Source organism: Phyllostomus discolor, chromosome 8 (assembly GCF_004126475.2).
Source record: "Phyllostomus discolor isolate MPI-MPIP mPhyDis1 chromosome 8, mPhyDis1.pri.v3, whole genome shotgun sequence".
Taxonomy (NCBI): Eukaryota; Metazoa; Chordata; class Mammalia; order Chiroptera; family Phyllostomidae; genus Phyllostomus; species Phyllostomus discolor.
Genome location: NC_040910.2, coordinates 48,565,520 through 48,589,605, shown reverse-complemented (window position 1 = coordinate 48,589,605; position 24,086 = coordinate 48,565,520). Strand labels below are relative to the sequence as shown.

Genomic DNA, 24,086 nt, shown 5'->3' with positions numbered 1-24,086 from the left:
ATCTGGGATCAGGACACTTACAAGACTCAATCAACGAATGCATAAATAAGTGTAACAAGAAGTCAATTAGAAAAAGCAAGCTGTGGAACCAGGAGGAGCCGGGGTTGCAGGCGTTTCCATGGCAGCCTAGAGCGTCCGGAAGCAGCTGCGTGAACTCTGGCCTATCCTATGGCTGAACACGCCCAACGGCACCAAAGACAGACGGCTATTAGCCAAATGCATTGGGGCGTGGCCAAAGGTTTCTGACTGAGAGTTCGGTAAGTAAACAAACCTACTGGGGCTGAGCTGGGTTCGCGGATGGGTGAAATTTTAGGGCACAGCCCAAGCAAGTATAAAATGGACAAAGAAGTGGTTTATTTATTAACAGAGTTGAGGGCCCCAGACGGGTGTCTGAATGAAACTTAATAAAAAAAATTCAGAGAGGAAAGGAGAGAGAGAAAGAAACATTGATTTTTCATTCCATCCATCTATGCATCCATTGGCTGCTTCCCGATGTGTCCTGAGAGACTGAACCCCTAACTCCAGTGAATCCAAATGATAATCTAACCAACTAAGCTACCTGGCCAGCGCTGAATGAAACTTTTAACAATGGAGTCCAGACTGGGTACTACTCACAGGGAGAGGGCAGTAGGAGGCCAGGACAAGAGAAGCCATCAGGGAGTGTTGCGTGAACTCCAACGCAGCAGTCAGAACCCACTTCAAATGACTTTGAGCAAGGGGTCTGTTTTTGCCCCACCCCACCCTGCTCTTCTTTTACTCATTTTTGGCCCTTGTTCACAAATCCAGACATTGGAACTCCTCTTTGTCCATGTGGGTTTTATTCACTGTCAGCTTCATGATGGAAGAAAGAAGCAAGTCATGCATAGCCTTGGTCTAGCTCCAACACTAGGCAGTGCTGGGAGAGAGGCAGGGAGGACACAGAGCGGGCTGCAGGATCTGGAAAGTGCCCCAAACCATGTGGGGCACAAGAGATCTTGCCAGCCACCTCCAAATGGGAGACAGAGGCTCTGGGATGCCCCCTTGGGTCACACAGCATCATGGGCTGGCTGGGGTCAGCTGTGTCTGACATTGGACTCTGTATTCAAGCTCCTTTGCTGACAAGGCCCACAGCAGGGCCTGGCTGCATGACTCTCACCAGGAAATTGTGGGACAAGTCTCTGCCCCTCATCAGGCCTCTGTTAATTGTCATTAAAATGGTGGTGATGACACCAGCTCCAGCCTTCTCAAGGCTGGCTGAGGGACAAGCCATGAGTAAAAGAGTTTGGCACATAAAGTCATTGGGATTATTTTTGTAAACACGAGGAAACCCAGGCACAAAGTGCAGAAGCCATTTTCCCAGAGCCACACAGTGGAACCAAGATTCAGACATGGGCTTCATTACCCCCCATTTGGGTTTTCTGCTCGAATTTCACCCCAGGGAGGCTCTGACACATTGAGGGGACCATCAGCGGGTATTTCACAGACATATCATGTTCTAGTGCTCACCCTCGTGGGCATCAAACATGTGAAATCTTGGCCAGGGTGGACATTCTTCTGCCCTGACAGCGTCCTTTGAGGCTTCTGTCTCCTGGGGCATTAATGTCCCCCAGTGGAGTGGATGACCCCTCTGCCTAGATCTGATGAACTCCTACTCATCTGCTAAAGCCCCAGTTCCCACATCCCCTAAGCCCAAAGGACTGGAGGCAGACTCTAACCAGGCTGGTCTCCGGATGGAGGCTATACGATGGTGGAAAGCAGTCTTCAGTGTCCAGTCCATCATGGGGAGGACTCTGTTTTGTGGTGGAGGGGAATCAATTACAGACTCTCCAGGTCGCATCCAGATGGGGCCTGGATGAGTGATCTGGGCCGCATCCCCATTGGTACATCTTGGGTCAGGGATGGGATCAGGTAAAACACAAAAAACTTAAAAAAATTTTACAAGTATAGAAAAATGAGGCAACAAGGACATATGTAACCTGTCCAAAGTGCTTCCTTCTGTGCCCCAGGGGCAGGGTCTGCAAATGGGGTCCCAGGTGCAAGGGACAGGACCCAGGCGGCTCCCTCAGGTTATTGTTTACAAAAAGTAATAAATTAGTCACGGATTTGCTGCTATTTACAATGCCACCCTCACCCCCCATTCCTGCTCTATCGCCCCTGACTGATGGGCATCAAAACACGGAGGCACTTGACTCCACCTTCCAGCAAGGACTATGATGGCTTCCTGCCTTCTGGGTGTGACGGACTGGTGGCTTAGTCTCCATCCAGGTGTCACTTGACTGAAAGAATCTTGCACAAAAAACACATGACTTCCAGGCCAGGGGGAGGCCAGGTGGGAGGGATCAGTCCTTCCCAGTGGGTTCCAGGGCTCCGGACACAGCCTCAGCGCCCTCCACTTCGATCTGTGGCATCACAGTTGGTGGCCTGGTGGCCTCCTCGGCGGGGTCATCAAAGCTCACCTCCTGCACAGCCTCCTGCTTCTTGAAGGAGTCTCGGCGCTCAGACAGGTGCAGCCTTCGCATGACCACCAGCTCGGCATCAGGCCCGTGGCTGCGACGCCCTGGCTCCCCATCCAGCCGCTCACCTGTACCCAGCTTGTCAGCCGACTGGCCCCGGCGCAGCCTTGGGGACCGGGTGGGTGCAGGCAGGGGCGAGGGCGAGCGGGGTGGGGGTGCAGGCACAGGCGGGCAAGCCAGGGGAGAGGGTGGGATGCTGCTGGTGGACTTGCGGCGTCCAGCTTTAGGGCGGGGTGGCCCGAGCTTGGCAGCTAGGCCGTGCAGGGAGCTGGGGCGGGTGTGGCCAGCAGCAGCTGGTGAGGCAGGGCTGCTGGAGCTCGGAGATGCACTGGGTGGGGATGCAGTGTCTGTGGGTGACAAGTGAAGGTCAGGGCTACCAGCCTCGTCCCTAGCCTTGAGGTGGGGCCCTGAGACTGACCGCACCTGCTGAAGCCTACACTGTTCCAGGTGGCCACCTATCGTGCCTGCTTTTCCTGCCTCTTGTTGGTTGGAAGGCTGTTCCCTGGGCTTAGATCTGGTGAACTGCTCTTATTCACCCACTTCTCCTCCAATGACTCATCACTCATTGGGCCAAAGATACCCATTCACAGTCCATCTGTCCACTGGTCCCCAGACTTATCCAGCCAGGGCCCTGGTCACCACCCCACTCCCAGGGTTCAGGCCCAGAGGCCACCTTGTCTGAGGAAGGCAGAGATGGCACAGATAACCTCGACCCATGAGGTCGGATGGGGAGGTGGCCAGAGGGAGAGAAGTAGTTGGGGTCACCAGGAGTCAGGGAGGGCTTCCTGAGGGTGGAGATCTGTGGTCCTCCTCTAGAGGCCTTCCCTGCCTCTCCTCTGGGTTGCCCCTGACTGTCTCTCACTGTTGGACCAAGTCACCATCCTTTCCTGCACCAAAGTGATCTTTCCAAGCCCTCTCTTGCCCACACACCCTCTGTGGTTCCCTACTGCCCACCAACTTAAGCTCAGCTTGTAGGCCTGATCCACCCTCCGGGGTCCCTTCTCCAGCCTGCCCCCGCTTGCACATCCCTCCAGTCTAGACCCCTTTATCCACGATGTTCTGTCGGCTGGGCACACACTTTCCTGGCCTTGCACCTGTCTCTGCCTATGCCCAGGCTGCGTCCTAGACTCCAGTCATCTGTTTCCTACATTATGTCGTCCATCTTCCCATCTCTGCCCACTCCCTCCACCCCCAGTGGTCCTGGGTGCACCCACCTGCCAGGGTTTCAGGAGCAGGGCTGCGGCAGGGCATGGTGGGGCTCGGGGAGAGGCTGTGGGTGGGTGAGCCTGGGAGGCTCTCGCTGGACGACAGGGAGTGGTGGAGGCCGGAGGAGAAGCTGCGGCTGGTGTGCAGCGCTGACGACTGTTTCGAGATCTTCTTGAAGAGTGACTTCCGCCTGTGGGTGAGAACCCCGGGTGCTCCAGCAGCCCTGCCCTCGGCGGGAGCGTCGGGACCGCTACCTCCAGTGCCCCCCACCCTGCTCCAGCTGATACAGATTCCCCCATCCACGCTCCCTGGCTGCTCACCGGTCCTGTGTCTCACGCCGGCGGCTCCGCTTGCTCCTGCGTGCCATGCGGCCCTTGGCCACGTTCTTTCGGGCAGGGCCCACCTTGATGGATGTGTTCTCCAGGGCAGTGGTCCGAAGGGCAATCTTGTTGCTGCTCTGCAGGGGCAATGGTAAGGGGTCTCTCCTGTGTGCCTCCATCCCATGAGCAACCCCCCCCCAATCTCCTGCTTGTCCTCCAAAGCCTCAGATCCCGTCCAGTCATGTCTGACCTAACAATCTGGGCTAAGCACACGTGCCCATGTCTGCGTGCCCATCCAATGAACTGCCCGCCTATCTGCTGGTTCCAGCTACTCAACCTGGGGCCTACCTCCTCCCACGTCCCTGCCCTCAGGCCTGAGCCACTGAGGACACCTGGCCTGAGGGAGGCAGAGATGGAACAGACCCCAGGGGATCAGAAAGGGCTTCCTGGAGGAGTGGCTTTTAGGGGTGATGTTAGGGGCCAAAGAAGGAAGCATACCCTGGTTGGATGGAAGGGGGAGGATAGGGTCTGGGCTTGGTGGTGTGGGTAGAGGGAGATCCATGGGGAATCAGCAGTGGAGGCCAAGGGGTGGCGGGAATACGGGGAGCACTGAGGGTGGACAAGGAGTGGGTGTCTTGGGAACCCCGTGGGTGGGCAGTGGGGGCGGCACCTTCAGCAGCAGCTCAACAACGTCCATGTGCACCAGCCCCAGGACTGATTCCCCATTGATATGGGTGATGAGGTCTCCCGCTCGCAGGCCCGCCTCATGGGCAGGGCTCCCCTCCTCCACGCTCTGTGGGGAGATGGCAGGGTCAGTGGTCAGCCACCAGAGACGCCAGCAAGCTGCTGCCTTTCTCTTGCCTCAGTTTCCCTGACGTTGGGGGCTTCTCAGAGAATGACCACTGGAGAGGGGATGGACCAAGCCTGGGCTGGGGAGAGGGAGGATGACCCCCATGCCGTGCACTTGCCAACATGATGCGTAAGCTTCATGCACACCCAGGGTCTTTGTCCCCCTGTCCAGCCCTGTCCTTCTTGTCCAACCTCTGCCACTATAACTGTCAGGGATGGCAAAGACCCAGGGGCACTAGCTCCCCATCCCGTGGCCCCGAACCTCACAGACTAGAAAACGCACCCCAGCAGGGCACGGCCAGCCGCACCCCAGGCCCGGCTGGCCGGCCCAACCCAGGCCAGCTCACCCAGACAACGTGGTGCACAGTGTAGACGTCACTGTCGCCCATGTAGACGCGGATGGCCCGCAAGCTGAAGCCATACTTCTTGCCAGAGCTGTGGATGACGATGGGGGGCCGCAGGCTGCCACACACGGGAGATGGGTCTCGACTGGGAGAGGAGTCACGAGAGGACGGGTTCGAGGACAGTGATCGTGGGGACAGGGGGCTCATGAGGGGGCCACCACTGCCATCATCTGCAGGGATGAGGGTTAGAAAGGGGGTCACTCCTTGTGGGGCTCCCCCTGCAGGGTGCCTTCCCCTCCCACCATGCTGACTGCTCTGGCTACTTCACTGTTGCTCCGTGCTCTAGGCATGGTCCCCCTGCCAGGCCTCTGCACATGCCACCATGTGCCAGTCCCCCAGGTCTCCCTTCCCCTCTCCTGGGGCTCAAGCCAAACATCAGCTTCGGACACCCCAGTCAAAGCAGACCCCCACCCCCTGGTTACAACGGAAGTGGACAGATGAACAACGACAAGGCAGGGCCCCAGGCATTACCAGCTGTGATGATGAGTGACAGGGCGGACACAGAGGCTGACTTGGGCACACAGCCCCTGCTTGGGGAAGCCCTGGACTTCTCAGGGGCCGGGTCTTTGGGGCCCCCGAGGCGGTGGCCCCGGCTGGCATCCAGAGTCCGTGGCGTGGAGTGTCGGGCACCGGTACTGTTGCTCCGTAGGCGTGCCTGACTGAGGGCGGTGGGGTCGGCTGCGGGATGAGCAGGGTCAGGGAGTCAAGGTCGACATGGACGCAGTGCAGCCTCTTGGCCTTTGCTCAGGCAATTCCCTCTTCCTGTGTACCCTTCCTACACTGGTCTCTCCAGAAAGCTGCACTCTTCAAGTGCCTTCTTCCAGGAAGCCTTTCACCTACCCATCAGACCCCTAGTTCCCCCTCTGGCAGCTCCCAGGTTCCTCCCTTTCTCCTGTCCCATCCTGACCCAGTGAAGCTGGAGGCTCCTTAGGGATCACACTGAGGCCTGAGGCTTCTCCAGAGCCCTGACCTCTCCTATTTGAAATGCTCTCTGAAAAACTCCTCCTCACCCTTCAAAACCTATCTCAAAATCATCCTTTCTCTGGGAAACATTCCATGATACCACCCCTCCTGCCCTCGGCACCACCTACCAGAGAGGCTGGAAGGCTTGGGCGTCACTGGGGTGGCTGCTGGGGGCAGGTCAGGCTCCCCAAGAATGAAGATGGGCCTCTTGGGGCCCACAGGGGCTGGGCTGGCCCCCTCATCTTCCGACGAGAAGGCAAACTTGGGCATTGTGTCCGGGCCGGTGGTATTCAGGAGAGATGGGCTAGGTCCCCGCTCAGGCTGGGAAGAGGATGAGTAGCAGGTGGAGCCCGAGGACGTCCAGGACCTCAGCCTGAGCAGGGAAGAGCCCAAGTCATGCCTGCCAGGTACCCACACCCTAGGACACCCAGTCGCCCCCCAGTGGCCACATCTTAACTCTCAGCCTAGAGTCAGGGGCAATTTGAAAATGCAGGCGAGTTCCCTTGCCTACTCCATTCTGTGTGTCTACCCAGAGAACTCCTATTCATTTTTCAAAACCCAGCTTCCAATGCCCATCCTCTAGTAGACATTGATTATTTCTGCTGAGTATGGGCTGTGAAGGAGGAATTGGAATTTTTTAGCAAAGGGTATTGTGAGCAGAGGAAACAAAGCAGACAGACGCCGAGCAGCGTGATGGTACACGGCTGCTTGGTGTTTAGTGTGGTCAGAAATGCTAAGACAAAGGGAGTAATGATAGGGGCTAGACTGGCAGAGGTCAGACAGGTTGGCTTACATGTTTGACCCTTTACTACTAGGCCACTAGGAAGCTCTTTTCAGTGTTAGATTTTATGGCTCCACCTCCCATCAGGCTTGGAAGCTGGATCTGCTTATGCTGCCCAGCCCACCTACCGGACCTCAGTGCTCAGCCGGCGGCCATACTCCCCGTCGCTGCGCTCCCATCCTTCCTCCCGGTCCTCACTGAAGTTTCGTTCGGTGCAGGTGGGGGTCGGCTGCACAGCCAGGAACTCAGAGCTGCTGTAGACCTGAGAAGTAATAAAAAATAACAGCAGTGAGAATGGAGGCAGGAGCCATACCCATTTCCTATATGCCCAGTGCTTCCCTGCAATTCACCTCCTTGGATCCTTATTTAGCACGTCCCTGGAGACGGCAGAGTCTGTGGCCCACCGTACAGGTGAGAGACCGAGGGGGACACAGCCGGGTTTCTGTTGATATCAGGACAACCTGCCCAGAGTCCAGCCCCCAGGTAGTGCAGAGGGTTTTTGATCAAATTATAAACAAAGGAAGGAACTTAAGTTTGTGAGGCTCTAAAATGACACTCAACATAGGCACTCTAGTGACCATTGCCAAAAAGTGGAAACAACCCAAATGTCCATCAGCTGACGAAGGATAAAATGATGAGGTCCACCCACATGACAAATGTCATTCAGCCCTAAGAAGGACGGAAGCATGGACACACGCTACGGCGTGGATGAGCCTCGGAAACATCACGCTGAGTATGAGGGAAACCAGACACGAAAGGCCACGCAGCATGTGACTCCATCTACGTGAAACATTGGAAGAGGTGAATCCACAGGGGCGGGAAGCGGACTGCTGGGTGCCGGGCTGGAGAAGTGGGTGTAGGGAGTGACTGCTCACAGGGACGGGGTCTCCTTTGGGGGTGATGGAATGTTCTGGAACTAGGCAGAGATGGTGATTGCACAATATTGTGGATTCCCTGAATGTCAGTGACTCGTACACTCTAAAATGGCTAGAACAGTGTATTTTATGCTGCATTTACCACAGTAAAAAAATGCTCCACACCAAACGTGTTTCCTGAGTGCTAGCCACATCCCGGCCGGGGCCCCACCTTGCTGAACCGGTGGGAGCAGGATGAGAACTGGGGGATCTCCGCAGACGACTCCTCATCGTTGGTCTCGTCGTCCTCAGAGCCCAGGTGCCGGTACCGTTCCAGGCGTGCTGCGGGAGGGAGAGCACGTGCAGCCCGTGTGAAGGGCCGCGAGGGTGGCAAAGTGAGGTGGGGAGGGTGTCCCAGGCAGGGTGGGGCAGGGGTACCCGCAGGGCAAAGGCCTCGAGATGGGGCAGTTATGCCTCGTGTGTTTAGGGACAAGAGGCTTGGGTAGCAGAGTGAGTATCTGGGAGTCCCTTCCACCTTAGCTGTGTCCTTAAAAGCTGTGGCACTGTTGGTGGAAATTCGTGTGTCTGAGCCTAAGTATCTTCATCCTTGAGACAGGTCACCCAGAATTAGGAAAACTGTGCACCTCAAATGTAAGGTATCCTCGCTTTACAGAAGAGGAAACAGACACTCAGAGAGGACTTTTGACACGCCCAAGATCACACAGCAAGTTCTGGAGGAGGCACTGAAAACCAAGGGCATTTGCTGTGTTTGGCCAGAGCCCTGAGTGGGGAGAATCCACTGAAGCTCCTGTGGGGACCCCTCCAAAAAAGCTCAGCAAGGTACCCAGCCCTCCCAGAGAGCACCCCATGCTGGGAAGCTGAACCTGCTGGAAGACCCCAGGTGACGGTGTGCCACCCTCGGTCCCTTGGTTTCTCCTCCCACCATTTGAGGGGGTGCTGTACCTCCTGAATCCGGAAGCCCAGGAAATCCCAGCCAGGGGGGCACGCTGCCCCAGCTTCTTGGAAAGCTCAGGGAGTCGGAAGCTCTAGGCCCAAGGCAAGGAGCCCAGCCTGGGCAGAGATGCCAGCATACACCCCTGTGTACCCCTGGGTCTCCTACTCACTGTCGAAGTAGCTGGTGTCGTCCTCAGCTTCGAGTTGTGGAATGAACTCGGCCTTGTGTCGCAGAAGCCCTGCCCAGTCCAGCGTCCAGAAGAAGGGGTGCTGTTTCACCTCATGGGTGCCACCTGCAGACACGCCTGGCTGAGCCCAGTGGGGCCTGCCCCCGGCCCTCTGAGCCAGTGGGTACCAAAACTTGGCCAACACAGAACCAGAAAGATGGGAGGGGGAGCCAGCCACTCTTTAACAGCCCAGAGAGGAACAGAGCTGGGGCTCGAACCCAGGCCCTGCTCTTACTTCTGCTGGATGCTGAGATACCACCACCTGTAGAAACCCCAGAGCCTTAGAAGGGCTTCCTTCCTGGGCTTTTTTCCACGTTTCTGCTCCAAGGAGCAGAGCTGACTGGCTGACGGTGTCCTGTGCCCAATTTCGGCCCCACTGTTCTGTCCCGTGGGCAGGCGTCGTTGTGAACATGACCCGCAGTGGCAGTGGTAATGCGTTAATGCACAAGTTGCAAATAGTAGGCGGCTGGGAAAACTGGAATAGTGGCATCTACTGGGCTGGGCCATTGAGGACCTTAGGACACAGGCCCTGGAGATCTTGCAGGCTCCCATATTCACCCAGCCTCAGTGCCCCCTGTCTGCACCAGACCCAGCTACCTGCTGTTCCTTCAAGGGCTTGTGCTAATTCCTGGCAAACTCCTATGTATCCTTCAAAACTCCAGCTCCGAGTCCCTCTCCTCCATGCAGCCTTTCAGGTAGAATTCTTATTGACTCCAGCCTCCACACATACCAGTGCCAAGACGGTCCAGTGGGTTCTGCCGGAGGAGCCTGGTAATGAGGTCCTGGGCGTCAGCAGGAAGGGCCTCCTCCCCATCTGGCCACATGATCTCATCTAAACGGAGGGGAGGGAGTGAAAGGGTGGGGATAGTCCTCCTAGCACCTCCCCTCACTCACTGCACCATTTGCCTCCTTTGCCTCCTCCACTCGTCAACACACCAGGCTCAGTCCCACTTCCCAGCCTCTGCTCTGAGCACCTTCCCCTCTTCTATGTCCACAGCCACCTCACACCTGCAGGTCTGTGCTCACAGGTCATCTCTGAGGCCTCCACAGCTCTCTACTCAATGCAGCGTCCCAGCCCCCTGCCCCTCCCCTTTCTGCTTTTCCTTCTTGGCATTTTTCGCATCTAATTGCTCCATAATTGGCTTATTTATCTCGCTTATTGTCCATCTTGCCTACTGGGCAGTGAGCGCCAAAAGGGCTGTCCACTTTTGTCCTCAGTCATGTGCGCAGATGGGGCCAGACACACCACAGAGGCACGGCCCACCCACGGGCCTGCTCCCTTCTCTGGCACAGATGGGGAGACTGCTGCCCTGAGCCCCGGGGGGTGAGGAACGCACCACTGACCACCTGGCCAAAGAGCTCCTCAGGGGTGTCTCCAAAGAAGGGCACGCAGCCCACCAGGAACTCGTAGAGGACGATGCCCATGGCCCACCAGTCCACCGGCTTGCCGTAGCCCTGGCGGAAGATCACTTCTGGTGCGATGTACTCAGGTGTCCCGCACACCTGGGCCAGGCAGAACGGGGAAACTGAGGATGGCCCCCAGCCCAGGAGAAACCCCAGGAGAGACCGGGAGGCTGGGCCCAGGCTGGGAATAAGGGGTTGGTAGAATTAAAGGGGGCAGTCTATTTCCTCTTTTTTGTTGCCAAGCCTTGCCATGTCCTGGGGTCAGGCTCCAGATGGAGGGGGCCCAGCACTCGGGGGCGCCTGCCCGCCCACCTGCTTGTCCACGAATTCCCTGGTGTCCTTCTCAATGTGGCCCTCGTAGAGGTTGGTGGCCATGCTCATGAGCCCGATCTTGGATAGGCCGAAGTCGGTCAGCTTGATGTGGCCAAGTGAGGTGATGAGCAGGCTGTGGGTGGGCAGGTGGCACACTCAGGGCTACGGCCCAGGCACCGGTGGCTCCTGCTGCCCTGGAGCTCGGCTCTACCCAGGGTGGGCCGGAGACCCCCAGGGGACAGAGAGGTCCTTCTGGTGCACAGCCGAGTTATCACAAGAACCAGTGGGTCTCGGGCACCATTACAAATTTGGCAAACATCTCAGTGCACCTACTGGGTACATCTGGTGTTGCTATTGAGTACCTACTGTATACTTCACTGTGTAAAACTAAATTTCCTGAGAATCACAGCGTCTCCCAACTGTGTGTTAAACCACCTCCTGAATTGGGGGGTGGGTATCTACAAAGTGTTTTTGTGCCAGCGTCCATTATTGTAACACATGAAATACTTTGCGAGCACCTATTGTTTACCTTTCATGTTGAAAAATGAACACACCTTGAGCACCTGGTGTATACAGATACATGTCTGTGCCCCTCATGAGTGGACCCATTGTTTAAAAACTCACACATCTACTGTGTGTGCTGCTGTTTAAGTTTTCTCACTGAAATATGTAAATGGTTTGTTACGTGACAGAATCACATGCTCTATCATTATAAAGTCATGTTTTCACACACCTCCTGGATACTTCCGCAGCTTAAAGCTAAATTTCTGGAGAGCTCCCTGTAGAACTCTCTGTATATACGCAGGTTGTTGGATGAGCCATCTATTTGGCACCTACTGTGAACCTCAACTCTGTAAAGAAACAATCCGTGTACCTATTATGTGCATCTGCTTCTTTTGAAAAATAAGGGGTGTTTTCCCAGCAACCACTGTGTGCAGCAGCTGCGGAAAAAAGCTACCAGGTGCAGCCACACATTCCAACACCAAAGCCACGTTAAGAGAACCAGCGTTTCCTGGGCTCCTTCAGGCACACTATCAAAAAACACGTTCATTTCTCGCCCTGGCCAGGTAACTTGGTTGTGAGAGCGTGGTCCCAGCATGCCAAGGTTGCATATTCCATTCCTGGTGGGTCGGGCACATACAAGAACTGACTAAAGAATGTACCACTGAGTGCAACAACAAATCGATGTTTTTCTCTGTCTTATAAGTGAAATGACACCATGTCTGGGATTTCCTTCCAATCACTCCATGCGGAGGGAGAAGGGACTGGTCAAGGGCTGGTGGCGGCGGAGCCCGAGTTCGGGCACGGGGCACTACACCCTTCTGTTATGTGCTGAGCTGTTTTCCCCCCAAAATACACCTGTTGGAACCCTGCCCCCAGTAACTGTGAGTGTGACTTCACTCGGAGACAGTCCTTGGACACGTGGGTGCTTGAGATAAGGTCAGATTGGAGCGGGGTGGCCTTTGACCCAGCACGACCGGGGTCCTTATAAGAAGGGGAGGTCTGGACACAGGCATGCACGCAGGGGGAGCACCAAGGGAGCACTAGGGTGACGCTGCCACAAGCCAAGAAACTGCCAGAAGCTGGGAGAGAGGTCCCTCCCTGGAGCAGATCCCTCCCTGGCGCCTTCAGAGAGGGTGTGGCCTGCTGACACCTTGACCTTGGACTTTGGCCTCCAGATGGTGAGAATAAATCTCTTTTATTTAAGCTGCCCGGTCTGTGGTATTTTGTTAAGGCAGCGCTAGGGAACTCATGTACCTTCTCTTGAAACTTTCCAAGTGAAAATGAAATAGTATTTTTCTCAAGAACCTACTGTATGCACTGATCCTTCTTTCAACCCTTTAAGGTTGGGCAACTTCTCGCCCCGTCTTGCAGATGAGGGACCTGAGGGGGCGGGCCTTTCTCTGAGGTCTGACCTGAGGAGCTCAGAGGACCCCAACCCACTCTGGGATGATCTCAAGGAGGCCCACTGGGCACAGAGCTTCCTTAGGGCATCAAGCACAGGCCCAGGTATACAGCAGGTGCCAAATACACATTTGCTTTGTTTTCTAAGCCTCTTGCAAATTACAAGATGCCCTGAAAACACGCAGGGCTCTTATTGCTTATGTTCACAACTCCACATAGTAAGTACCTGAGAAACATGGGGTTCCTGCCTCATATCCAGAGGGCACTCAATGCATGGGTGAGCCCTTTCCTCTGTACACCGCAGGTGCTCAATTAGTGCAGGGGAGAGTGCTTTTAAAATTATGTAGGGGTTACAAAGCATGAAGGATTATTCACATTCATGCTCATGTCTCCCCCCATCACCCACAGAGAACTGGCACATAGTAGGTGCTTGCTAGAGGCTAGAATAAACACTCTAAGACTCCCAATAAACATCCGTCTCTTCCTTTCCTACACTAAAACATAACATGTGCTCAAGACATGCGTAGTCCGTTTCTTCACATATGAGGTCTAGAAACACTCATGTTCCCTTTCCCTGAATATAGCTGGTGCCTACGTGCACATTCCTTCTCCTTGCCTGGCCCCACATCCATAAGTGTACAGTCCTTTCCCTGCATACAGCAAGTGCCCATTAAGTAACTGTTCCCTCTGTACACACCAGGTGCTCAACATGTGCAAGTTCTCCGCCTTCCTGTGAGTAGGGACCCCATGATGCCAAAAGAATCCAGATAGGTGGTTCTCCTCAGCAGCCCAGACCCCACTGAGGCACCGCCCCCGTGCCTCTCTGGGCCCCGCCCCTTGCGTGACTCCAAACCCCGCCCTCAGCCCTCCCAGGCAGCCCCTGAAGCCCCAGTTGCTCGCTCACTTGTCAGGCTTGAGGTCCCTGTGCACAATGCCGTAGTTGTGCAGGTATTCAAGCGCCAGCACTGTCTCTGCGAAGTACATGCGGGCCATGTCCACGGGCAGCGGGCCCATGTTCTTCAGGAGTGTGGCACAGTCGCCCCCTGCAAGGGGCCAAGGTGCACAGAGGTGTAGGCTGTACAGCCAACACCTCTGCACCCTCCCTGCCTGGTGCAAAGGTCCCCAGTGATACAGAATCAGGGTGGAAAACCGGGCAGGGCTTTGGGGAGGGTAGCCCCTGCCTCCTGCTTCTTGCCCCCAGGGCAGCCGCTCTGTTAAGGGTGCCTCCAAAGTCCACACTCTCTTTCCTTGCCTGGCAGCGTGCTGGTAAGTGGCCATTCCCGCACTTACCCGAAGGCCCTGCTCTATCCTGAACTGCAACCTGAAGCCAAAACTCCTTACCCTGAGACCTCCCCTCTTCTTCTAGCCTCCAAGCCTCTGCCCACCAGTCAGTCTCCCCTGCCTAGAATGTGCATCCTCCCCCTGTCCTCTAGGGTCCTGCCTTGATGCTCTCCTTTGGGCTCCCCCAACCCCGATCCCCCATTCTAGACTGACGGTCTAGACTGCCCCGGGGCAGGCTGGGACTGCATGAAGATTAGAGCACACAACACCCTGGCCCAAGGAAGGGCTTTCTCCCAGGAAGAGGGTGAGCTCCCTGTTGCTAGAGGCATGCAAGCCCAAGGGATCTCACCTTCCACATACTCCATGACCATGCAGAGGTGGCGCCGGGTCTCAAAGGAGCAGAACATGCTGACCACAAAGGGGTTCTCGGCGAAGGTGAGGATGTCGCGCTCCACAAAGACCTGCTGGATCTGGTTGCGCAGGATCAGGTTCTGCTTGTTGATTTTCTTGATGGCGAAGCGCTGCCTTGTGTCCCGGTGCCGCACCAGGTAGACGGCCCTGGGGGAAGGGCCAGGCTTGCTGAGGCCTGAGCTGGGGCCCTGGCAGACACGGGACACAGCCCTGGGCCCAGGACTGGATCTGATCTGCTGGGCCATGGCCTGTGCTGAGGTCCCCACCTGGGACACCTTTCTCCGTTCCTGACCCCTCCTCCCAGGTTTAGGCGGCCCTCCTTGGTGCCCTATAAATGAACCAGACGTGGCCCTGGTGTCCCGGCCCTTAGAACGTTTATTTATTCATACCAGGCTGAGACCCACTAACTCAAAATCCTGCACCAAACTCAAACCGATTTAAATATAGTCCAAATAAGCCATTTGGCACCTTCTGGCTTTTTATAGCTGGTGAGACTGCACCCCACCACTCCCAGCCACAGAGAGACCCCAGGGCTGTAAGGAACCCGCGCATGCTGTTGCGCTCTTTGGGGCTCTCTGACCCACAGACTTGACACCATGCCTTTGGCCCCCTCTCCCATCTTGCTCTGATGTCTCAGGCTGTCAGGACTCTGCACGCCCACCCCTCTGCAAATCTGTCAGTGACAAACGGCTCACTGCATGCAACTGCCACCATGTGGTCACCCTTTCTCCCAATCACAGCCCACTACACCACACCTGGACCAGGGACGAGATCGTCTGCGGCCATGCCTGGCTGTGTTGCATCTCCTCGTCCCTCTGCAGGCCTCAGTTTCCCCATCTGTACACTCAGGGGCCACGGGGCCTCAGGCATCCCCGTGGGTATGTGAGAAATGGGCCTGTGGGGGACCCGAGAACTCACCCATAGGCCCCATTGCTAATGAGCTTGATGGTCTCAAAGTCGTTCTCGCACGGCTTCCTCCGTGATGGGCCGACCAGGGAACGGCTCTGGGGGGCAAGAAGGGTTCAGGGTCCCGACTCCCTGAAGAGTGGGCTGAGCTCTTCTAGCCCCCAAGTCCTGGTGCCTGATGCTGCTTCCTCTCCCCTTCAAACTTCTCCAACTCAGTGTCCGAGTTTCTGAGCTTTCGCCAAGCTGTGCCCTCCTCCCAGAAAACTCCTACATATCCTCCGAAACAACTTTCCAGTGCCCCTTTCAGCCCTGCCTTGCCCTACCTACACAGCACAGCAATCTAACTTCCCCCACCTTGCCCCCACAGCCACGGGCATTTATCAAGCACCAGTCATGCAAAACTTCTGCAAATCCAGACCCTCCTATGGCTGTCTGGTCTGCCCTGAAAAAATTAAGACAGGTGTGGGTCCCCATAGTTCTGTGCCTTACCTCCACGCACTCGGGTGCTGGGGCCTGTCCTCCGTCATCGAGGTGACTCAGAGGCACCATCTCTGCAAGATGAGGGAGGAGCCTTAAGTGGGGCCTCCACATCTTGTCTGTCACCCAGAGACACCCTGAGGCTTCCAGGGCCTGTCTGGAGCTGGGGATGTGGAGCCTTCCCTGACCAGCTTCCAGGACACTGCCCATGAGCCCCCACTGTGTCCGAGTCACGGGCAAACCCGAGAGGCTGGACTAAGCAACTGAGGGGCCATCCAGGAGGGCTAGCAAGCAGGCTCTGGCTGCTCAACCTTCACCAAGCCCTGGCTCCCAGCCTTGGGCCAGGGAACACCAGCTATGACCAGCCTCCCGGTGACCTAACAACTCCTAGTTCACAGTGTGGCCCAGGGGGAGCCCCTGACAGTCCAGCCCCAGGGCTTGGCAGAAGGTTGGAATGAGTGGTCCCTGAACTGTAAGCTGTGACAGTGGCAATGAAGTGTCTCATGGTCCCAGAGCTAGGCTGGGATGTGATGCGGTAGAGCCTCTGGGGTGAGTGAGGCCCGAGCTCAAATGCAGCCTCTTCCATCCTCAGTGGGCCCCCCAGGGGCTGGGTAGGTGATCTGCCCCCACAGCCTCAGCAGCCACCTGCCTGGTCACTTCCGGCTCCCTCTGACACCAGGCCACCCCCTGCACCACCTTCACAGGACAGACAGGAGGATGGCTTTGGCCACAGGGCTGGCCCACCAGTGCTGGGCCTCGGCACACCTGTGTCTCATGCCCTGCTCACCCTCATCCACCCGGAGCCTCAGTCTCTGCAGCTTTAAGGGGGATAATGGCAGCCTGGTCCCAGAATCAACAGCAATGACGCTTGGGTGGGCACCGACTGCTACGGCCGCCCCCCTTGCCTCCCCCAGCTTCCTTGTTTCCTCCGCTCCTCAGCTGTACCCCTCTTTGCTGCTCTTTCAACACACCAGGCATAGCCCCACCTCAGGGCCTTTCCTGTCCCCCCTCCTGGTTCTCCCCCTTTGCTCCCCCAGGTCAGCATCTGGTCACCTCTCCATCCTCAGCTTGAGTATCACCTCCTCTCAGAGCCTGCCCCGACCACCCCTGAATTGGGTAAATCCAAGTTCCATGCTTCCCTCGTGGACCCCCCTGCCCTGGCTGTCAGGGGGAGTTCTTCCCTACAGCGGGCCCCCTCCAACTCCCAGTCCACCTCTAGGGCCACAGTCGGGTGGAACTGGGAACAGGCTTTGTGAATTTGAGGGACGATGTGAATGTCATTGCCAGTGGTGGTCCCCTGGTGTCCTGGCCCACTTCAACTTGGCATTTGAGGACACCGACTACCCAAGGCCCTGGCAGGTCAGGGGTCCAATGTGCAGCCAACTGATGCTGGGGTCCTGGACACTTTGTCCACAGAGGGTCCCACGGGTGACCAAGGACAGGAAACAGAGAGACAAGGACAACATGACTCTCTTCCAGCCTCTCCTCGGTCTCTTCCTCCCACCCTGCCCCACCCAGCTCACCCTCAAGGGGGTCCTTAGCCAGGCCCAGCTGCCCAATGATGTACTGCGGCAGGTCCGTCTTGATGCCCTGGCCCTCTCGAGCCTGGCCCTCAGCAGCCTCCAGCAGATGGTAGAACTCCTCAGGGTCAAACTCCTGGGGGTGCAGAGGGCTGGTCAGCCGAGGCTTGGTCTCACCTTCAGACCTTCGCAAGGGATGTGCCTTCTGTCTGGAGCACTCTGACCAGTGGTTTCAACTTGTCCCTGGGGTCTCAGCTCCTGTCCCATCCTGCAGGAAGCCCACCCCAGCCTGGCAGCCTCTTGAAGCCCTACACAATGGGAACTGTGTCTCATGTCTTGGGGATCTGGTCTCAGCTCTGCAAGGCCCCTGCCTCTGGCCATGTGAGGGGACTCACAAGGCACTCAAGGAGCCGTGCAGGCCGGGAAATGATGATCAGCAGCTTCCGGACCAGCTGGACAATGAAGCCGACCTCCTCACTGTCCGAGCGCTCATGGGCCTGGAGGTAGGTGGGCAGGACATCACTCATTGGCCTTGTCCCTGCCCTGCCCCACCCAGGACCCCCAGCCCCAAGCCCCCCAGCCACACACATCCTGTAGCAGTCTCTCCAGCTTCTCTTGCATCTCTAGGAAGTAGCGGGAAGTGACAAGTGCCTCTCCAGACTTGGCCAGGCAGTCTCGGGCCAGCTCGATGATCTGATGGTGGATGAAGCCCAGGACGCCATCGGCCAGCGCCAGCCGGGCGCCGGGTGAAAAGGCAGTGAGGAACTCCTGCAGGCGGCCCTCCATCTGGGCCGTGGCCTGGGCGGGGGAGACAGGCGACTGGTCATTGCACGGGACTGGGGAGCAACATGAGAAGATGGGAGCAGGAGAGACAGCGGGGAGAGAGAGATGTGACCATGGAGCTGGTGGGGGCAGAGGACAGGGGGGTGGGGGGCGGGCAGCATTTGAGACCAAGAGGGAAAAAGAGAAATGGACAGATGTGGGGACACAGCCAAGGAGACAGACAGCCTGTCTACCGCACAAATGGACAGCAATGTGGACGGGTGTCGGGGCCGGTCCAGCCACAGGGCACTGCCCACCTTCGGGAACCTCTCCCGGTACACATGGTTCATCATGACGATCTCGTTGTCGAAGGTTCCTGTTGTGCGTCCAGGGCTGAAGGGGGGTGATGATCAGCTGGTGACATGGGAGCTGAGACCCGGCCCAGGGAGGGGGCTGAGCCAGGCCAAGGTAGGCTCCCAGCCAGCGGGAGAGGAGGAGCCATGGTGGGGTCCATATGCCAGCCCAAGGAGGTGCTAGGGCAGGGGCTAGCGGTCAAGGCCCAGCAGTCAAGGCCCACCTGAGGCTGCGGGAGCGGGGTCGAAGGTGGGGTGAGCAGTGGCCACCCTCTTCGTCGGCCACAGTCTCTGAGCTGCGGAAATGCTTCGACAGGAAATGCAGTTCGTCTGGCGTCGGTTGGAAAGGAAGCTGGTGGAGTCGCTCCCGGGAGGATGAGCTCGACTGGCAGGAGGGTATATGAGGGCCATGGTTGGTGGTCAGCACCACAGCCAGGACCCCAGCACCGGCCATCAAGACCCAGGCTGCCGGCTGATCATCAGACAGTAATATGCTCCTGCCTGGCTCCTCAATACCCCAGCTCTGATGCCCCCTCCTCCAGGAAGCCGTCTCTGCCTGTTCCCTTGGTAGCCCCAAGATCCCCTCCAGCCAGGCCTTGACCCCTCAGGCTAGGGATATCCATATATTCCAGACTCGGCGCTCCTGGGGCTAAAGCTGTGTCCTCGCAGGGACCTCCACATCGCCCAGAATGCAGCACTTTGGCAGAAGCTAGGAGTTTACAAACTGCCCAACTGACCCCTGGGAAAAACCAACGAGATGTCCCCCTCCAACCCTGCACCCGCCCGTCTGCCCGCCAAGGGGGGCTGCAGGTACCGAGACGGTGGAGCTGGGTGTGTTGGTTCCATAGCCAGAAGACGGGAGGGACGCCAGGGACCATCTTCTGCCATCAGCCCTGGGGAGGAGAGTCAGAACTGGAAGGAAGGCACGGCCCGTGCAGTTTGTGGGGGCCAGGGGTGAACACCGTGGCTGCCAGATTCTGGCCCCGTTGGAAGGGGCACTCTATAAGGCTGAGAACAATGATTCGGGGTGGGCAAGTCCACTACGAGTCTCTTCTTCATCCTTCAGACACCTACTCTGGAAGTCCTCCCTGACTCCAGCCACCAGTGAGTTCCTGCCCCCTCCATCAAAGCTATCACCTCTGAGTTGTACCTGCTGGGGTGCATTCTGGCCACCACCAGGAGCCTGAGGACTCCCCAAGGGCCAGAGTCCAGCCCCTCAGCACAGTGCATGGCAGACAGCAGGTACTCAGCAGATGCTGAATGAGTAAGTGACATTTGAATGCCTGGCACACAACAGGTCCTCCACCAGCTCTTATTAAGTGAATGAATTACTTTCAGTGAATTAATGATTCCTAGACCTGGTGGTGTCCCCTCTTCCCCCCAAGGGCTCGTTGAAATTACCTGTCTGTGCGAGACATGTGGCTGCAGAAGGCCGAGGCAGGGGCAGAAACCAGAGGGAGGGACCACGGCAGGGCAGGGGGCAGGGGATGGGAAAAGGCCAATGAGGAGGCAGGTCCAGCGGGTGCATGCACCCTGCCTGTCCCTTCACCAGTCATAAGGACAGCATACCCCAAAGCCAGGGACTACTCACCTCCGGGCAAAGGGGAAGCTGGCAGCTGACACAGCTGAGAAGTTCCGGGGACTATCCAAGGGGCTGTTGCCTGCTGAGCAGGAGGCCAGGGGAAACTGAGTCATCAGGGGTGAAGATAGGACACGGTGCCCGCCCGCTTACTCCCATGCTCACCAGTTGGGACTGACAGAGGTGACAGGGGCCGGGAAAGTGTTGGTGAGGGTGTTCCTACCACGAGGCTCTTACGGTTCCCGCTGCGGCAGCTGTAGGGGCGGGTGGGGATAAGGTTAGGCGTTAACCCAGGGTTGCAGCTCACTCGCGGCCGGCTTTGGGGCAGGGCAGGAGCTGGGCACAATCGCTCCCACTCTGGCCCTGGCTGGACTCCCCTATGGCCCTCACTTAGCCCAGATTTCCAGGCCCAGCATAAGTCATATTTGACAAGTATTACTATTATTAAATCTGTTATTACTGTCATCATCAGTGGTGGCATGAAGCGCTTCAGGCCTCCTGGTGGTCACTGCACGTGGCCAGGATCCCCTGGCCTGCCTTCTTGGGCTTTGGCGTTCACACTCCCACCCCTGCACCTTTCCCATGCCTGGCATGAGCTTTGGAGAATAAGCAGAGGGCGGGAAGGACCCTGGAGCCCGCAGGTAGGTTAAATCAGTCCCCCATTCCATTCTGTGCACACTTTCCCAGGGCACTGGCCAATCTCTTGACAATATGCCTCCCCAAGAACCCCCCCAAATGCCAGGCTGACTCTTAAAAACCTTGAAGTCAGGATATTGAACAGCTGGGCCCTATCTCTTGTTCTGTCAAACTGTTGCCCACACGTTTCTTTCCGTCTCGGCTCCTTCTGGCCACCAGCCCCTGCCCAGGCTGAGACCACCCGTGCCCTGGCTTCAACACCCACCCTGGCAGAGGGAAGCTGGGAGATATCGCCCCCCCAACCCTCCCAGAGCAGTCGCCCAGCAACAGCTCTGCTTGCTGCGGAGTGCATCAGCCCACACACCCAGCAGCCAACGCAGCTCAGCCGCAGTGCTGCACAGGGAGGGAGGCGAAACCTCGGGCTTCATGGGGCCAGGAGCAGTGTCCCAGGCAGTGGGCACAGCGCAGGCCAAGGTGGGAAGGCATGGTCAGCCACCGACCCAGGCAACAAGACAGGCATGGGGCGGGGGGCAGGCGGTGTTTAGATCCAGCCTGCCCAAGGCTGCCCCTCTGAGACTCAGTTTCCCCATTGGTATACCTTACAAGTGCTGGGAACCTTTTTTTTTTTTTTTTTAGAGAGATGGAGAAACATCGATGTGTGAGAAAGAAACATAGATTGGTTGCCTTCTGTAGCATCCCAACTGAGGACCAAACCCACAGCCCAGGCATGTGCCCTGACTAGGAATTCGGTTTGTGGGACAATGCCCAAGCAACCGAGCCACACCAGCTAGTGCAGTGGTAGGAAGATGTAATAAAACCAGTACCCATGGCTCAGCTTTGGTGGCAGGTACATGTACTGCCATCTTTTCCCTGACAAGACTTGTGGGACCTGGTGCACAGCCATGTCCCCCCAGCTAATTAAGTCACCATTTGTCAATCCCAATAAGCTAGGAAGTGGGAGAGACCACATGCACCCATTTCCCAGCCCAGGGAAACTGAGGCCACAGATGTCAACAGCCACAGGGATTGTCCTCTGAGGTACAGAAGCAAAAGTGAAACCCCACAGGTTCCTGCAAAACTTCCTGCCTACCCCCTACACACACACACACACACACACACACACGCATGCGCACAGGCATGCACCAGTCCCACATCCTCTCTCTGCCCTTCACCTGGTTCCTTACTCCCACTTCCACCCTCATCATCTGTCACTGCCAACAGCATTTGGGAAAAACACTTGGGGGCCCACCTCTTGCTCTCAGGCAGGGCATTCTTGAAAACGGCCTAATAGGAGGTGTCAAAGGGGAAGTGGGCACCATCTGTTCACTTTCTGAGCATCTGTGGAGTGCCGACTATCTGTTAAGCCCTCCCTGGAGGAGGCCCAGGACCCTGAGAAGCAGCTTAGCACCAGCCATGTGGTTCAACAGAAAACGGCAAAAAACAGGGATCTGAGACCAGTTTGCAGCACCCAGTCCCTGAGGTGCCCATAAACGCTGTGTGGCTCCCCAGGTTCTGGGAGAAGGGTCTAAGCCCTTGGACTTGACATTCAAGGTTCCACTGCCCAGCCTCAGCCTGTACTCCCCTTTGGGAATGCCCCTTCCTGGCGCAGGTGAGACACACAAGCACAGAGAGGTAAAGGAACTGCCTGAGGTCACAGAGCCTGGCAGTGGCTGAGCTGGCATTTGAATCTAGGTCCCTCAGAGTCCACAGGCCTCGCTTAGTATCTCTGCTTTTCAGAAGGGGAAACTGAGACTCCAAGAGAGGCCAGGAGTTGCTCCAGGTTAAACCCAGCTATTGGTGCTCCTGACACTACCACATGCACCCCAGCCGCTCTCAGCGCATATCTGTGAACCAGCATTTCCAGCCGGGGCCCCAGGAAAGATCAGCGTCAGTTTTTCCAAGAAACTCCTCCCCAGGTCAACCTGGGCCTAGAGCCTGGGTTCGAATTCTGCCTCAGTCTCAACTCTCTGCTGCCTCATCCACCCCAACTGCGACCCTGACAGAAAAACACCCCAGTGTGGGCACCGAGGGACATCGAGAGGGTGTCTGGGACCCAAGCGGATACCTCGATCCCAAAGCGTCCTCTTACGTCCCCCTACCACCGCAAACAGAGGCCCTCGCCACACCCTGGAGACACATTCCTGGCCACTAGTGTCCACTCCGTCGGCGCCGTGACCCGTACCTCTTGGAGCGCTGCAGCAGTGCGCCCTTGGCCAAGCGGCTCCTGTGGCCGGGAGCCGCCACCGCCGTCCAGTAGCTGGGGTCGGACATGCTGCTCCTTCCCTTTGTGCCTCCCGAGGCCCTGGAGGCGCGGGGGCGCAGCCGGCAGCGGCCGGGGGTGAACCTCCGCAGCGGGATCGACCCCGGGAGCCCGGTAATGCTGGGCGGGGCGCGGCGGGGTTGGGGGGGGGGGGGACCGCGGGACTAGGGTAAGGTGGCGAAGAGGAAGAGCGCGCAGGGGGGCCCCGCCCTGCGGGGCCTGTCAGGGGCGGGGGAGCGAAGCGGAAGCCTTGCCAGCAGCTCCGCGTGCTGCTGAGTGGGCGGAGTGTTGCGAGGGCCGCGGGCGGAGGGGTGGGGTGTTGCCTGGGCCGCGGATGGAAGGTCCGGGCGTTGCCAGGATGACAGTGGTGGCGGGGACCTGGCGTTGGCGGCAGCTGGAGGTTGGGCCTAGGAACTTGGCTCCTTTCCCCCAAAATGTAAATCTGATCGCGGACCCCTTTCACTCTCTCTAGTGGCCCTAACCCCTCCTGCTAAGTGCGACACTCAAGGCCCATCCCTTGGCCTGGCTGGACTCATGCTGTCATGCCTGCTGGCTCCACATTTTGGAATGCCCTTTCCGTCCGGCTTTGTCTTCCTCAGGCTCCTTGGGGTCCCAGCATCTCCCAGTACTGGACTGACACAGAGGGCATGTTCAGCAAACTAAGTCAGGGTGTATGACACACTCTGCCAGCCCGTATGACAGAAAAGGCCATCAACCTGGCTACCTCAGGAATCAGGTGCCCGATTTAATTTTGCAAGTCTCAGTCTTTTCAACTGTAAAATGGGAGGGAACTGGGGCTGATGAGAAGATTACAGGAATTGTATGTAAATGCAGCATCAGGCTAAATTCCAGGCCTCTGTTTCGCCAGTCTACACATACCACTCGTGGAATGGAAGGGGATCGGAGGCACGGAAAGCGACCGGCACTGGGCTGGGGGTTCAGCGCATCGTATTCACCATGGAAGGAGAAATGTCTCATACAGTAGACAATAAATGAATGCTTCCTCCTTTCATAACAGCCTCAGGAAGTCAGGGGCAGCATCCTGAGGGCGGCCCCTTTGCAGGCCACACAGCACCTTGGTAACTGGACCACAACTAATGTGGAGCCCAGACTCATATCTGAGGAGGGGAGACTGGGGTATGGAGTGGGTGCTGCTGCCCGCTGTGTAGCCCTAACCTGCCTATCTCTCTTGCCACCAGTTTTGCTTCTCAAGTCTCTCTCAGGCTCCCC

The 24,086-nt window shown here is 57.3% G+C and overlaps 1 protein-coding gene across 7 annotated transcripts in view; it reads right to left on the bottom strand.

The window, feature by feature from the left end:
• Positions 1 to 796: 796 nt before the first annotated feature.
• MAST3 (microtubule associated serine/threonine kinase 3) overlaps positions 797 to 24,086 on the bottom strand; it is a 34,221-nt gene continuing 10,931 nt past the window's right edge. For 3 of the 7 annotated variants that reach the window (XM_036032565.1, XM_028519560.2, XM_028519557.2), the window contains 25 exons: positions 20,126 to 20,214; positions 19,973 to 20,045; positions 19,196 to 19,274; positions 18,606 to 18,766; positions 18,346 to 18,421; positions 17,855 to 18,064; positions 17,662 to 17,763; positions 17,270 to 17,402; positions 15,759 to 15,820; positions 15,282 to 15,367; positions 14,302 to 14,510; positions 13,576 to 13,714; positions 10,767 to 10,899; positions 10,388 to 10,553; positions 9,781 to 9,882; positions 8,994 to 9,116; positions 8,102 to 8,211; positions 7,144 to 7,277; positions 6,363 to 6,607; positions 5,743 to 5,949; positions 5,215 to 5,441; positions 4,689 to 4,811; positions 4,019 to 4,155; positions 3,707 to 3,888; positions 797 to 2,839 (listed from right to left, as the gene is read on the bottom strand). In XM_036032565.1, coding sequence (XP_035888458.1) covers positions 2,319 to 2,839; positions 3,707 to 3,888; positions 4,019 to 4,155; positions 4,689 to 4,811; positions 5,215 to 5,441; positions 5,743 to 5,949; positions 6,363 to 6,607; positions 7,144 to 7,277; positions 8,102 to 8,211; positions 8,994 to 9,116; positions 9,781 to 9,882; positions 10,388 to 10,553; positions 10,767 to 10,899; positions 13,576 to 13,714; positions 14,302 to 14,510; positions 15,282 to 15,367; positions 15,759 to 15,820; positions 17,270 to 17,402; positions 17,662 to 17,763; positions 17,855 to 18,064; positions 18,346 to 18,421; positions 18,606 to 18,766; positions 19,196 to 19,274; positions 19,973 to 20,045; positions 20,126 to 20,214 — 3,829 coding nt within the window. In that variant the 3' untranslated portion in view covers positions 797 to 2,318. Of the gene's footprint in view, positions 2,840 to 3,706; positions 3,889 to 4,018; positions 4,156 to 4,688; positions 4,812 to 5,214; positions 5,442 to 5,742; positions 5,950 to 6,362; positions 6,608 to 7,143; positions 7,278 to 8,101; positions 8,212 to 8,993; positions 9,117 to 9,780; positions 9,883 to 10,387; positions 10,554 to 10,766; positions 10,900 to 13,575; positions 13,715 to 14,301; positions 14,511 to 15,281; positions 15,368 to 15,758; positions 15,821 to 17,269; positions 17,403 to 17,661; positions 17,764 to 17,854; positions 18,065 to 18,345; positions 18,422 to 18,605; positions 18,767 to 19,195; positions 19,275 to 19,972; positions 20,046 to 20,125; positions 20,215 to 22,778; positions 23,393 to 24,086 lie in introns of those variants that run through there. The other 4 variants (XM_036032566.1, XM_028519561.2, XM_028519558.2 and 1 more) reach the window with 3 other exon arrangements.